The sequence below is a fragment of the Corvus kubaryi genome, unplaced genomic scaffold, assembly GCF_017639235.1.
Source record: "Corvus kubaryi isolate FWS band 111438036 unplaced genomic scaffold, C.kubaryi_AGA036_p1.0 split3-131, whole genome shotgun sequence".
NCBI lineage: Eukaryota > Metazoa > Chordata > Aves > Passeriformes > Corvidae > Corvus > Corvus kubaryi.
The window spans coordinates 7,014,908-7,030,362 of record NW_024582083.1 but is presented as its reverse complement, the minus strand read 5'-3'; the positions used below and the strand labels follow the sequence as shown (position 1 = coordinate 7,030,362).

The 15,455-nt window shown below is 37.7% G+C and overlaps 1 protein-coding gene across 2 annotated transcripts in view; it reads right to left on the bottom strand.

Moving 5' to 3' along the window:
* WWC2 (WW and C2 domain containing 2) overlaps positions 1–15,455 on the bottom strand; it is a 95,513-nt gene that overhangs the window by 33,894 nt on the left and 46,164 nt on the right. For both annotated transcript variants that reach the window (XM_042014925.1, XM_042014926.1), the window contains exons 3-8: positions 12,883–13,086; positions 11,844–11,920; positions 7,113–7,192; positions 3,835–3,964; positions 3,015–3,161; positions 1,939–2,012 (exon numbers count right to left, since the gene is read on the bottom strand). In XM_042014925.1, coding sequence (XP_041870859.1) covers positions 1,939–2,012; positions 3,015–3,161; positions 3,835–3,964; positions 7,113–7,192; positions 11,844–11,920; positions 12,883–13,086 — 712 coding nt within the window. The remainder of the gene's footprint in view (positions 1–1,938; positions 2,013–3,014; positions 3,162–3,834; positions 3,965–7,112; positions 7,193–11,843; positions 11,921–12,882; positions 13,087–15,455) is intronic.

Here is a 15,455-nt window from a genome sequence, read left to right as displayed (position 1 = left end):
AGATCCTTTTGAATAACAATTGCAACTGAATTCAGCACAGTTATGAACACTCTACCTCTTCAAGACATTCTGCTGGCTAAGCACTGTCAAATCTGCAATGCACAAAATTATCTGGTAATTTTCAATTAGAGAAGTTCACTTACAAGATCCTCTTTATCTTAGCTATTTTACCACAAAATAATTGAGAACTTGCACATTTACTATTTCAGAAAAGAAGGTCAACACTTACTAAATTACAGAGATGGTTACAGTGACCACAATACTTGGGGGAGGGGTGTAATTAGGTACTGAGCTTTATGTGCAAACTGGTATGTATCTTCATTATTCCAAGTTACACACACTGAAATTTCGACCCATGTTCTTGGCTAAGTAATTTGTGAGAAAGAAAGATCCTGTGCTACAGTACTCCATACTCTGAGCACTGTACTGTTTCTCCTTTTTTCTCTCTTCCCCCTCCCCCAAGACAGAAGTGGCAAGCTGACTTACTTTAAGGAGGTTTTTTGTTCCTACAAAAGAAAGATAAAATGCAATGCTGGGACTTCTTGGTATCAAGACACAGTCATAAGAGAGGGTGATCAGGTTTTGGATCAATTGTGCCTGAGAAGCAATGCCACCTACCTGCATCTAAATGACCATCCGAAAGTGAACGTTATGTACATGATGATTGTGAGCCAAAATCATGCATGTTCAATATTGAACAAACACAATAGCCTTGGTGTTCTTTGATGACTGCATTGATTATACAATAAGGTTTTATGATCCATGATGAGGATATAAAGGATTACTGTTGTTACTGGTAAGGATGGTAGCTACTACTCTGTATGAGGAAGTATATATTTGAAATCAGGCAAAAAAATAGTTGTGCAGGCTCCTGCCTTTAAAACCTAAAAACAACTATGCTGTTACTTGGTACTTATAAGTTGCAAATTTATTTTTGTAGTTTTCTAAATGATCATGCCACAGTTTTCCTACTGAAATAATATTTATATCCCAGATCAAATGGCATTTTAGGCACAGTTTTCATCTGGGGAAAACCACTATTTTTTTATTTTATTGCTTTGTTCAGTTCTTCATAGTAAAAATACCCAAAACTTTGGGTGTGGAATAATGCTTAGATTTCTATTTCCCTTAAGTTACGAAGAACCTCCACAACAAAAACAATAACGCTTCTGAATAGCTGACGATTAGTTTGGCGACAAGTATCAGAAAATATTACCACACAAGAGAGCTATCCCAATAGTAAATCTTGTCCCAGTATTATGCAGCACTTCTGGGACACCAGAAGATGCCAACTGAACTCTGAATGTTCTGCTTTCTGATGCCCATTTTTCAGTGCTGTGGCAATTCATCAGGATGGCACCACTTTCATGGGCAAGCACCACAAAACTTTATTTGAAAGGCACTCCACATTCATCAGTGGAGCAGTTCCTGACTTCTTTACTCCTCATGTTAAACTAACAAAAAAGAAGCCAACCCATAGTGATAGCAAGTTTTTAAATTATCTGAAGTCTCAGGGGAAAAAAGAAATAATTAAGCCAACTAAATCTGCAGTGGAAGTCTGAAGCAGCTCTAAAACTGACAAGCCTTCAGTGATACTGTAAAGTGAAATGATGATCCCGAAGAAGGATATAATGGACATAAATAACCTGGCGACTGCTTTCATCACAAAGCCAGCTCATTCTATTCCCTTAATCCTGGAACTGCCAGTAATTTATCACGGTTTTAATTCTGTTTCTTTACATATCCAGCTTAGCACTAAGGAACAGCCGCAGCGTTCCCGAGCGCGGCAGCCCCTGGAAGGGCGCGCGGCGGTGCCGCCCGCTGGATGTCGCTGCGAGCACGGCGTTGGAGTCGCGGCCACCGGGCACTGCCGGCCCCGCGGGCACCGGGCACTGCCGGCCCCGCGCTGTGGCCGCACGCTCCCACTGACCCCGTTACCTTCGCTTGGCCTCTTCGTACTGCAGACTGAGTCTGACCTTCTCTGCTAAATTCGATCTACTTCTTGCTCCAATCTGTTGAGGGAAAAACCAACCAAACAAAACAAATAGGCTCGTTACTGTGCAAAGCTTTTAAACGAACCAACAAAACCTAGGCAGAGGCTAGAAAAATTACAGTTTAAAGAAAAATAAAATTACCCCCCCCCCCCACCCCTGCAGCCAGCTCCCCACTTGATGTTAAATGCCTAGCTGAGATCTCATCTACTCAGATGTACAAAACAGTGCTGTTTTCTTCTGAGCCATTTCATATATTTTTAACTACTGTACCACCAATTGCCCATATTCCATCACAGTAAACCCAGAGCATTTTCAAAGAATTCTTGCAGTGAGTGCACCAAAAATTCTGATCTCCTACTATGAATTCTGTTGAACTCAGAATTTAGAACTATGTCAGAGCATTTCTAAGTTAGACTTTAATAAATTTGTTACAAAACACAGACAAGCTCTTTGTCTGGAAAACCTTGTACACTGTCTTTCTTACAAACTTAGCTTGCAGAACTTCAAAGGTGGTATCAAAATTAAACAGCCTTCTGTATGTAAAATATATCATCAGTGAAACAAGGTTATACTAAATCACTGAAAAAGTAGTTCCACAAACAGTTTTTCATCTGTGTGAAATGAAACTGTGCATTTAAATTCTGATATCTTTTCTCCTAAAAATTAAAAAAAAAAAATCTTAATATTTAATTAGGTCTGTAAGGTGAAACATATCCTATAGACAGATAAAAAAAAAAATACTATCCACTTCTGATCTTCACTGTACTGGAACTATTTGACTGAATCAGATTGTCATAAATGCTTCATGACAAATGTATAAAGTTCATCTGAATCTTGACTTAAAATTCAAGGGCAAAAAATCAGAAAAGCAATTCTAGTGTGACTCTAAGTAATTCTGTGAAACAAATATACATATATATCCTATCTGCAACAGTGAACAGCCATTTAATTCCTATTCCATTAACTGTAGCATTCTGCTTCAATTTTTCTTTACACTGGACAAAATGGAAAAAAGCTCACCTCACCAGAAATGTCTGTCTGAGACCCTGTATCCAGAGTTTGTCTGGGAAAACACAGCTGGGAGTTTACAGAACTGGAACTCAAGTCTGGTTCAGATGTTTCAGTGGTTTGATCAATACTGAATTTTTCCCTCAGTTTTGCAAGACTCTGTCCAGGAATTAAAGAAGGAAGTGGCATTAAAGTTCCTTTGCTCTTTACCATGTTTATACCAGTTTATCTCCAAAATATATTTACATAAAAGACGCCACTACAAAAATTCTGGGTTTATTTCATATTAAGCAACCCATCCTTTTAATCAAGCCATTGGTAGGTGACACTAAGGGTGACCAACACCTGTAAGAATGTAAAAGCTGCTCATTTGGGTTTGTGTCTGTTTTGGGACTTTGTTTGTGTTTTTTAAATTGCCAACCAATTATGTATTTTGCTGATTAAAAAAAAAAAAAGAAATCTGCTTTCAGAAATGGAAATAGGACAATTTAGATTAGGAAAACTTTCATTGATTTAAAAAATGGTCAGGCATTTCAGCATGTACCAATTTTGTCCACTTAATATTCTAAATTGTGCTTTAGAGGTAACATGTGCATTGTACCTTACATACAAGTTCCAAAAAAAATCTATATTCTCTAACATAGAGCAGCTCTTTGAACTAGGAATGTCACAGGCTTCAGTTTCTGCATCTGAAAATTTATGTTAATGCTAGTTTGGCTCAAAGAATTTTGAGAATTCCTTAAAAGTATAAAATGCAAAGTATTTATCATCAGGGAAGTGAGTCATGTTAAAACAAATGCACAACAAAACTTGCATTAACCAATCAAAATACCTTCATTAAATCTTGTTTTTCTCTCTCGCCTGAACTGATCGCCTTTCTGATGGACTTCAGTTCCTTCAGGATGGCTTTGGCCTCACACAGTTCATACCCGCTCTGGCCTCCAGACATTTTTTGGTCAATTCTGTGGAAAGAGAGAATATAATAGCAGATAGAGAAAATCATACTAATATCTCTGCTGTTCTACTTCAGGCAGAAGCAGAATTAGAGAACAGAAGGGAAGGAGATGAGGTACCATTTGCTGCAACGGACATGGAAAGGAAAAATGCCATTGAAATCTCCGTTCAAATACAACTTAATCCTTGGCAAAAATGTCAAGGAGCACAGAGTTATTGCTGACAATACTGTCAAAATTCCCATTCCCACCGTAACACTCTGCAGCACAGAAGCAGCTTTTGAGTACACCTTTCATACTAATAACTGTTTGTGCTCTTTACAGAAGCAGAATTTATTACAAGTAGTATCCTTCCACCCAAACCCACACTGGGACACAGGCAGACAGGCAGGCTTCTTAGTACTAATCAGCCTTTCTGAGCAGAAACACAACCAGCACCATTCTTGTCTCAGCTTCCCTCTAGTTTGCCCTAATCCTGGGCATTAACTGTCTGGAACAGCTGTTCTGCTCAGCCAGCCACCAGGCTCTCTTTATTCACAAAATCTCTGGATAATTAATACCATATGTCATAGATTGGACGATTCATTAAATTCCTGAACTACCAGTGATTTTAGAAACTGCAACTTGAAAATAGTAAAACAACGCTCCCCTAAACTTGGAGATAAAAAAATGATTCATTGCAGTATTTCCATATTTCCCTCAAGAACTACAGTTTGTAAACACATTTCTCTGGTCTCTAGTTTAACTGAATATTTCATAGCATCATGGAAGTGACTGCAGCTGTGCTTCAAAAATGAAAACCGACCAACAGACACCCTGACAAAAGTCAAGCATTTAGTAGAGAATAAATTCTTCTATAATACAATTGGTTTTCTGTTTTTTGTCATCATCCATCATCTTTGCTGGAAGTTCACAACCTTGTGAGTGAGGAATGAACAGATCAGAAGTGATCACAAGCATCCCCTGCAAGAACAGCAACTTGCACAAAACACCTGTAATTGTATTCTATTTTTCTCCAAGTTTTGGCCACAAAAACATCAAAGTTCTAAAGTAGTCTGTAAAGCTGTGAGCATGTCTGTTCTCCTTTCTCTACATTCCAGTTTTCGTACAAACTAAATTGCACTTGTGTAAGGAAATTAATTACCTCTGTGACTTGCAAATCATTCCTATTCAAGGATATATTTGTTTCAGCTTGAAAGTTCCTCAAACTCTTTCATAGGTAGGCACTTACTGTCTGACAATTCACAATTTTTGGTAACTTACCAGGTTGCCAAAATCAAATAGGTACAGGCTACACCAACAGTTGGGATCATGAATGAACAGTTGGGTAACACACCACATGCTGTCTAGTAATATGACATGCCACATTCAAATTGCAACTGCTTTATTCTGTATGCAATTAAGATAGACAAGAAGGATCCCTGATATGTAAGATATTCCATCATCCTGTTTTAAATTAATGGGATTAGTACTGTTTGAAAGTGGCTGACTGAATTTTAAAAACAAACGTCCATTGTGTTTCTGTGGAATGCTGTTGACAGTTTCTGAAACATGCTTTGGATTCCTATCAAAATGGCTTGTGAGCAAGCAGCTTTAAAACAATACTTCATTGTTGAATTAATATAATAAAACCAGCATGACTGGCTAACCTTTAATCCTGGGACAGCAGCACGAGTTTTTATTACCTTAAGCTTTAGAATCAATTATGTCTTTCTTATTCTAAATTTTACTACAAATGAGATCTGATTCATGGTTAAATTCAATCAACTATCCTTGCTGGTCTTCATACATTTAAATAACAGACAAATCTTACATTTCTGTTTTAGTCAAAATGAAGGAGGATAGAGACTTAACTGGCATCTTCCTAATGTGGTGAGGATTTTCAGTTCTCAGTTGACCTCAAGCTCTTCATACCAAACCCCCACATTTTTCCTCTATTTTTATATGTCTGTAATGATAATTGGTCACCTCCTGGACCAGATTTTCTTTCTCTCAGTTAAAAAAAATGCCTGTTTTATGGAACTGATCTATCAGAATACACAGGCAATGTCCTACAAGATATCTTGGTTATAACTGGGAACTGAACTCCAATCTCTTAGCTCCAAACATAGATGCTGTGTCATCCTTTGCAAGTAACTACTCCTCATTTAGTCCTCTACCTGGACTTTTCCCACCTTTTGTCCATTCTCCGTATATGTTCTGCAAGCTCTCCAGGACAGAGATTATTGCTTATCTGACAGCATCCTGCCGAACACAGGAGGTCCTGAGGAAAAGGGTAAATGTATCCAGACAACATTACACTAATGCTGCAACATTGCTTCTGCTGCTGGAACTAGTGCACTAAGAGCAAACAGCTCAGCATTTTACTGTGGAAATGTATCCTTAATGTATGGGTACACACCACAATGTGGAAAACAGCTAGCATTAATAAATTTCTCTTCACATTAGTCAAAGAAAACACACTTGTTAGCAAGGTTTCCTGCGCAGCATGTTCTTTATGGTGACAATTCCAGTAATGTTTAATATTTTAGGCCTAATTTTGTAAGGCAGGAGCAGCAGGGAGTTCTCAGACTGAAAAAAATTCATTTGCTAGTAATCTAACTGGATAAATACCCAGAAAGCTCACCCGGTTCAGCATCAGCCCTTTGGACACCAGGCATCCCAGCAACTGGAATAAAGAAAGTCAGGCCTCTAATCCTCAAATTGTGACTAATTTCCAACCCTGCAGTGTTGTGTACCATTCATACCTCCAAGAACAGCACCTTTCTCTCTTGCTCTCTTTTGAGCTCATAGGTGGGGAAGAAGGAAAGAAAGACCTAAGTACCTTTTCAAAATTAAAAAAAAAAATTAAATTGGACACACAAAGCAGCTAATTTTGTCCTTGGGACCCCTGACCCCTGCCCTTCTTTCCGCCTCTTTGCAGCACAAGCTACCCCATGGAAAAAAAAATTAGAGGGGAGACAAATTTCTCATGTTAACACTTGCACAAAGGGGTTGCCATGTCTACAGATTTCCTGTTTCCTAACTACAACAGAGTTACTAGATTCTCCTTTTCTGCCACAGTAATTCTCTCAGATACAACAGATGCAATTCCATGCCAAAGAAAAGAAATCAGGTGACTGTATTAAGTCAGTTTCTACTATTTTCATTTACTCACTGTTGCAGTGTTTCAAAGCCCTGCTCCTTGTACAGCAGCTCTTGCTTCATCTGAGAGAGTTCCCTCTTCAGCTTCTTAACCTTGTGTTAAATCAAAGCAAGAGTTAGAAAGATGCTCTTGTTAAACGATGTAACACATGGCTTTGAACAATTAATGTATGCTCTACATCAGATGAGAGAAAAAGAGTAAATTGCTCTACTGACACACATTAAAAAAAAAGAGGATCTGTTCACTTCCTGATGTCTATGGGCAACATGCTTTAGTATTAAAGGGACACAAGCAGATTAAATCACATTCCTTATTTGTATTGATACCACACTGTGTTATTAAACCTGAGAGAACTTTAACAAGTAATTTACTTCTCACTTGTTAAGCATGCATTCCAACTGTCCTACGAGGACATGCCTGTTTACTTTTAGTCTTATTATATTTTCACTTTTTAATTCCTGGAGGCTCTTCAGTCATTTGCACTGTAAAAGACAAAATGGACTCTTTTTTTCCCTAAGAATCATCCTTTCTTAGAAAGCTTTACAGACACTGGGTCCCTAAATACATAATACACAATCATTTAATCCAAAGACAACAATCACAAAAGACATTCAAATCACAAATATATGTGTCTATTTAATAAAAATGTCTTCGGAAAATATTCCCTACTTTCCCTCAATTTGAATGGTCAATTGCTTCTTAACCTTAATATTCCTATTTCAGATGTCAGCAGATATGAGCACACTACAAAATATTTATTAATCAAGATTAAATTTAAAAATCCTCCATTTAATTTTTAATGTCATATTTCCCAAATGTATGAAACAAAGTTTTAGGAACCACCTAAAAATGAATGTACTTGAACACAAATTAATCATCAGCATACCCACAGAGACAAATGCCTCCATGAAGTGTGGAGTCCAATATTTTGGTATTTATACGTCTACAGCTAGCTCATTTGTACACCACATACTAACCAGATATTGTTAGGCTTTCTAATTTTCCAGTCATTGAGGTGAAAAAAGAAAAAGCTAAAAGTTCACTGCTGTCACCTACCTCTGTAAAATTCTTGCTTGTTTTTATAAGCTCCTCAGATATTCAACTCTTGAAAAATGTATTATATTAATATCAAGAATTTAGACCACTTTAACTGAAATTAATTTCAGAATATATATCCAAGATATTTTGTATACAAATCCCCCTAGACTTCCTACTTGCTGATATTCTTCAAATAAAAATATTTTTAAAAAAATAATAAAAAAAAATAGTACAATTCCCAGCATGCCAGGTGACTAAAAGCACTCAGCATCAGCAGCCGCTGCAGCTTTCCAAGAGACTTAAAATGTTTAAAATTTCTAAAATAACTAGTGATTTACACGGTCTTTGTAAGGGTTTGTGAATGATACTTAGACATTCCAGCTTGCAGTTTCTGGCTAATGTATTTTCTGTGACAGAAAGAAAATCCTTTTAATCTCCATTTTCTTGAAAGCAAATCTGTTCTCTGGACGAGGGGTTAGGTTCAGGCTTTTGGAAACTATCATACTATCATCACTAGTTGCTTTACTTGACAGAAAACTGTTTTTATTTTGACCATACTGAACAGTTAGCGTGACAAATAGATAATTTCTCTAAGTATACATTCAGTGCTCCTTAGCTATTTTCTCCTTGACTAGTATGAAAACTCCAAGAATAATTTCTCAAGTGTTCTGATCAAGGTTAAGGAAAATGAACAGATACCACCTCTATGTTCCACCTAAAGTGATGTGTAAAGTATGAAAAAAAAGTTTTCTGAAAAATACAGAATGGCTAAACAAGTCCAAATTTTTCTGAAAAATACAGAATGGCTAAACCTTTTCCTTTCAAAATCAGAAACACGCATTTATATTAATAGCAGAAGGCACATTTGATTTCGACTTAGAGGACTGGATCTCTCAGAAACTCTTACATTTTTCCTCAAGATCATCTTCTGAGTGTCCTCTGCTGTACTTCATCATCATTTCATTATGAAGAAATGTGAGTTGGGTGCATTATCCTAGAAGGATGTGACCTACATCATAATATAGCCTCTGTGTTTACTGCATCATCCCTGCATTAAACTATTCTTAGGCTCCTTGTCTTCTCCTTCAAAACTTTCATATAATTCCTGCTTTTTCACAACTCTTCACTTGTTTTAACATTCACCCCCTTACTACTGCTTCTGCACATCATCTTCAGTCACTTGACAGATCTCTCCTGCTCCTAAGCGCATCTTCAAGTGGGCTCCTGTGCTAAGCCCTTGCTATTCGCAGCACTCGAGTACTAATGGAACAACACAGCCACCCGCCCCAGCCCCTCCAGCCCTTGTTATTTTACAGAGGTGCATTCCCTACTCACTTGCTGCATATGCGTAAAACTGACTGGGATCACATATGCTTTGTGCTGTTGGAGTTATCTTACTGATTACTAATTAAGACCCCAAATGGCCCCACTCAAAGTCTACTGCAGGATCTGATCCCTCAGTTTTAGTCTGGTGAGAAAAATATTTCTTTCCTGCTCATTTTATTTAACAGCTGTCTGATTTCTGTCATATTTTCTCCACAACCTATTGCACAATAGGAAGTTCATGTACCCAGAAGGCTATGTTACATATGTAACACGCATATGTTACACACAGCTAACAAGGAAAAGGCCAAAGGCCAATTCTGACCTTCCTCGAATGCTGAGTTTCCCCCCTCCAGCCACCATTAACCTGATGATGCCAATAACCCTCAGATACTGGGAGACAGAGGAACAGGTTTAGTACAACTGCTCTAACAATGTGCAAAATTTAAGTAGCTGGCTAGCAGCTTACTAATGACTAACTTTGTTTCTCATTAAGTCCATGCATGCAAATACTGCAAAATGCCCAAAGTTGGCATACTAGCAAGCATCTTCAAACATTCAAATAAGGGTGAACTATGATAACAGCCATACCTCTCTTGCCATCTTCCATGACAACCACTTTCCAGCCCTAGCATCACAGGGTTCCACTTTTTCTTATCTCAATTTTCATATCCAGTGGCTTTGGATGACCACACACTTTATGCTGATACAGATACTCTTGGACTGCACCCTTCTAAACTCTGCAGACAAGATTGAGGTCACCTATTTTAGGCACATATGCAGGACTTTGCAATGCCAATAAATCAGGTGTTGGGAACCAGCAGGATATTAGGCTCCTTGACTGCAAGAAACAATGAGGACAGCACCTCTAAAAAGTGAATTACTGTGATTAACATATCTGACTCTCTCCTCGGTGAGCAATTTGTAGATCTGCAGTCAATGGTAGTGAGAAAAAGTGAGCACAGGACCATGCCTGAATTTTCCCCTCTTTGCCAAGTGGATGACTGTATTTAAATTTCATCATGTGTTTTGTTCTTCAACAACACTGTTAATTTCCTAAATATACTGGTGATTGCCTTGCCAAACGAAACATCTGTTATTCCTCCACTCATTTTAGAAAGAGGTTATTGCCTTGTCTCTTCTTTCTTGTTCCTGAAAAGGTCCTTACTGCTTTTGATTCTCTCTACTAAGCTTTCAAAATTTCTCTTCCCACCTCCAGCAGTTATTCCCCTCACTAACCACCATCCCTCTGCCTTAATGGATAAGGCACTACAAATTGAGATTGGTAAGGATGAACAGAAGAAGAAGAAGTAGTCAGGAGGGCAACATCCACATAGGAGTTTTAGAGTGCATTCCACTCCTGATTTATACTGGGTTTTAAAAGTTTAATGAGTTATTCCACAGTTCCTTTTAGACATTAATTGTTTAGATTCCTAATCACAACTCTTACTGCAGGTGAAGGAGGATGTTACTCTCTGAGGCTTCTATGAGTGCTGCTCTGTGCAGAAACCAGGAGAGGGCAATGGAAGAGCTGAGTAAATGCTGTCACTTGTGCTGCTTCTGCTCCCCCAGAGTCTGTATTCCAGCCCGCAGGAAGAACTATGCTGTGAGGTGCTGTCTTTTTAACCTGCAGGCTTCGATGTAATTTTTTTCATTACTAGCTACAGAAAGTCTGGGCTAATCCATAAAGCATTATATGCCACTGAAATAAGTGAAATCCCTATAGATATTTTAAATGCCTTCCACTCCATTTCATTCTTATTCAAGATAAACTCACTAGGGACTAGCCTGTGAATGGATGTTCTTTATATGGAGTTTGTTACTGACTATACTGAACACAGCTGACCAAATTATGGATTTGTGTTCGTTAGCAATTTCAAAGTGCAAACACAAACTTTCATCCTTGATCTGAACTGCTCCATTTTGACACAACAGAGGCATTTTACACCATTATTGAAAAGTTTTTATTTTTCAAACCAACAGAAACTTCTGAGGCAGTTCAAGTAGCTAATGATGCATTTCTCACAGAAGAAATGTTGTGTAAAAACAGTCATCTACCTGCAGCTCACCTTAGCCTACTACTTTTCTATTTTTACTCTTCCTTTAAAAAACAAAAGCATACAACTGAAAATAGTCATCAGATTTATTTAAAATCTAATATCTAATTAGAATATCTGTCAAAGTTTCCCAGAAATGTATTATCTGAAAATACCAGAGACAGCTTTAAAAATTAATTTTAAACCTCTGAATGGTATCTAATTAGAATATTAGGAGGTTTCTGTACCAGGATACAAGATACATCTGCTAGTTCAAGCTATACTTATGCTGTAATCATAAACTTGGCAGACAGAATCCAAATGAATATGAGTTAGGGACTCTCACCCTTAATCTTGTAGTGGAGATTTCAGCCTTCAGAATGTCAGGGTCATACTTTGTGCTTGATGAAGAGCCTGAAAACACTTTTTCAAAAAAGATAAAAAAGACAAATATTTAAGTACCTTAAAATCACTAATTAGTCCCTTTCTTGATGAATTCACATTGAGCAAAAACCTAGAATGTGCACAAAAATATGTAATACTTTAAAAGCTAGCCTTTTATAGAGTAGTCATCATTGCAGCATGGCAATAATTACTGAATAATCAAAATTTCCCCTTTTTACCCCTACCACTATATAGTATCTCTCCTCATTTGCTTATCCCAGGATCCTGAAGTAGAACCTCGTTCTCCCTGACTTTCTATTCCTTGTTTTCTGTTCCTATTCTTCTAGCTGAGCTATCTTGCAATCACTTTCTTCCTGAAAGTTATAATTTCTAAGGAGATCTCAGGAAAGCAGATTTATTCAGAAGTCTCAGAGATCTTGCACTCTGTTCTTCCACAGATGTACATGCTCCTTTCATACACTATCTACTTCTAGGAGAGGTGCTTGGTCAATAACAGGCCTCTGACTGTGCTTTACCAGATGCTGATTCCCTGCCCAAGACAACAACTTCTATGTCTACTGCGCCCCTGGTCACAGCATACAGGCTACAAAATTACTGTCTGCTCTTCCTATACATCAGCAACACATTTCTTTCTTGGTCTATTGCAGACACCTGTCAGCACAGAAGGGTCACTACAGCAGGCAGCCAGGAAGGCAAGAGATCCTATTCACTTTGACCCTAGATTTGGCAGAGTTTTGTCTCAACAGACTGCATGACAAAATAGATTTCAGAGCCAAGTGCTCTAAATCATGGCTCAAAGGAGGCCAATTGTATCAGAGAGAAGAGCAGAATATCTTTATCTTAAATAAATAAATAATGTAGGGATGCTAACTCTAAAAAAGCCAGAGTACAAGGTGTTCCTAGCAAACCTTGAAAACTTATCCTAAAGAGAAACAAGGCAAGAGATAAAGAAATTACATTGTATTCTCTACTGTACTTACAGCTTGTACGAGAACTTGATTTTTCTTTGTAGGCGCCACTCAACTGTACATATTCATCCAGTGCCAGTGCTAGTCTCTGTTCTTTCACCTGGTACAGCTCCTTCTGCGTACTGAGAGCATCCTGAGCTATGGTAAGATAATCTTTTAACATTCTCTCTTGTTCTTGCCGCCATTGTTTCCTGGGATCTTCTATTTGTGTTGTTTCTTTACAGGAGAAAAATAAATGATTTAAAGAGACCTCTGTTGAAACCCATTGACAACTAAAATTGCTTCTTTCTCTGTAATTCACAGTTAGAGTAGTCTAAACCATAGTTTGCCTTTGGTTACTAAGCAGATGTATCACTTCCTCTGCCACAACAGTGCGTGTAAGAAACAGAATTCAAGGGATCAGTTGCAAAACTAGAAATTAGAGTAAAATAGGCAAATGCTTATACAGATCATCCCCATGTTGTCAACCTTGAATTAGCAACATCCTAAAACTCAAAAAGAAAATATTTTTTGCATCAGAGTATTTGGAAGCAACAGGATCAACAGTGTCTTTCAATGAAATCTTAAAACAATGCATTTCTGAACAGAAACTAAAAACAGTCTTAGCTATTACATTTTTTCAACTCCCTTCCTTCCCACTTCATTATTTTTTACAGCCATATGTTATTCATGTTTTTAGTGGTTATCTCTCTCCTTTCACTCTATAAAAACAATTTTATCTTTCCCCCTGTAACTGAACTAATAGATCATTAACTCTACAGCTCACCTCGCCTATCCCTATGTCTGCGAGACATCTGATCCAACACACAACTGTCTTTATGGCCAATAGACAGAGAGGGCTGCCCTCAGAGGGTACTTCTGCCTGTCAAAGACAAGTGTCCAAGATATTTGGGACCAAACTGCTTTTTTGAGGTGTCTCCTTCTTTTCATCGACTACTCAGGTAATAAAAATGAGTAGGCTGGAACAGGCCTTTAATTTACAAATGGCTTCAGGTAACATTTTAACTTCAGCAGCCACACAGAACACCGACTTGCATAGGATACATAGACAAGAGGATCAGACATAACAGAATGGTGTATAAAATCAATCTAACTAAAGATTTTAAGATTTTCTTTTTAATGTAAACATAAAAAGAGGACTATATATGGTTGAATGTTCAAACTTATCAATATTTCCTGACTTAGTTCAGCACTTTTTGAAGCTGTACAATGAATACTCTTCCTTTAAAACGGTACTAAAAATATTCTTGTAAGACATAGCCATGAAAAGTCTGAAATCTAAATGCAAATGTGCACCACTCAGGCTCCTAAGTTACATACTGTAAATCTGCATAGATCTACAGAGATAAAAAGTAACATTCAGTACCAAAATATTTAAGTGCAAAGTATTCACTTCAGAATTTTTCTGCAAAAGTAGGAGGCATGTTTATTTTCTGGGTTAGATGTCTGCCACTTTAGTCCTCTGAATTGCTTTACTGTGGGCACCAATGCAGGGGGGAAAAAATGGGAACAAGTGGCTGAAATGTGGAGAGAAAAAAGAACTGCAGCCGAACCAATGTAATTGCTCTAAACTGTAGCTGAAGTGCACTCTTGGGAGAAGGCACTCTTTCAACTCCATGTAAGAAAACAGATTTTGTAACAGCAAAACCTGATAGGGACAGGTTCTGGTTAATAACAATTTCTAGTAGTGACTAACTACCATTTTTTCAAAAGGTTTTTCTTTTGTTAATACCACATAAACAAAAAGACATGCAAAGAAAAAGCAGAATCCCATAAAACGAACCCCATAAATCCTAAACTGACAATCTCTATGGAACTCTTGATGCTTTTAAAAACAATTAAATACATAAACACCCTCCCTCCACCATTTACAATTGTGACATTCCTACTTGGGAAAGGCATTTCTTAGATGTACAAAATGAATGCATAGAGAGTATAACCTACACAAACCCAAGTGTGGTGCACAAAAGATTAAAGCAGAAAAGCTTTATACACAGTTGGTTTTCCAATAACCCCAAAAGGAACACTCTCTCAAAAAAACTAACTATAGCTACAGCCACACATACACATATATCCGTGGTTATAGCCACCTGCTCTTTTACACAAAGATATTGGGCACACAAAGAAGCAAATCAATACCTTTTCTCTCCTAAATGGTCAACACATGTTCCTATCTGTGCCCCCTTATTGTTGTTGTGCTTTAACACACTCCACATTCACAGTTATTTACACAAGATAAGAAGTGCTGGTTTCCAGATTTGTCCTTTTTTGTGAAGCAGGATGAAGAGCATGAAGCAGGATTCTCATGGGTCAATGATCAAATACGATAAACGCAGTTATGGTGGTTTTTTAGATGAATGTAATGACGTGATTGTGTTTTAAGAGTGCAACCAGCAGACACCAAATAATCTTACAAGATTGGAAGGTCTCATCTTCGAGCATGTTGTAGGTAATTGCTTTGTAGGTTTTAAGTGAGGATTGCTCAACATGCAGCCCAAAGACCAAATGTAGCCTGCAGAGCTCTAAAACGTGGCCTACAGATGCCCTGTCCTTGTGACTGCAAGAGAAGGACAAAGCTGATCAAC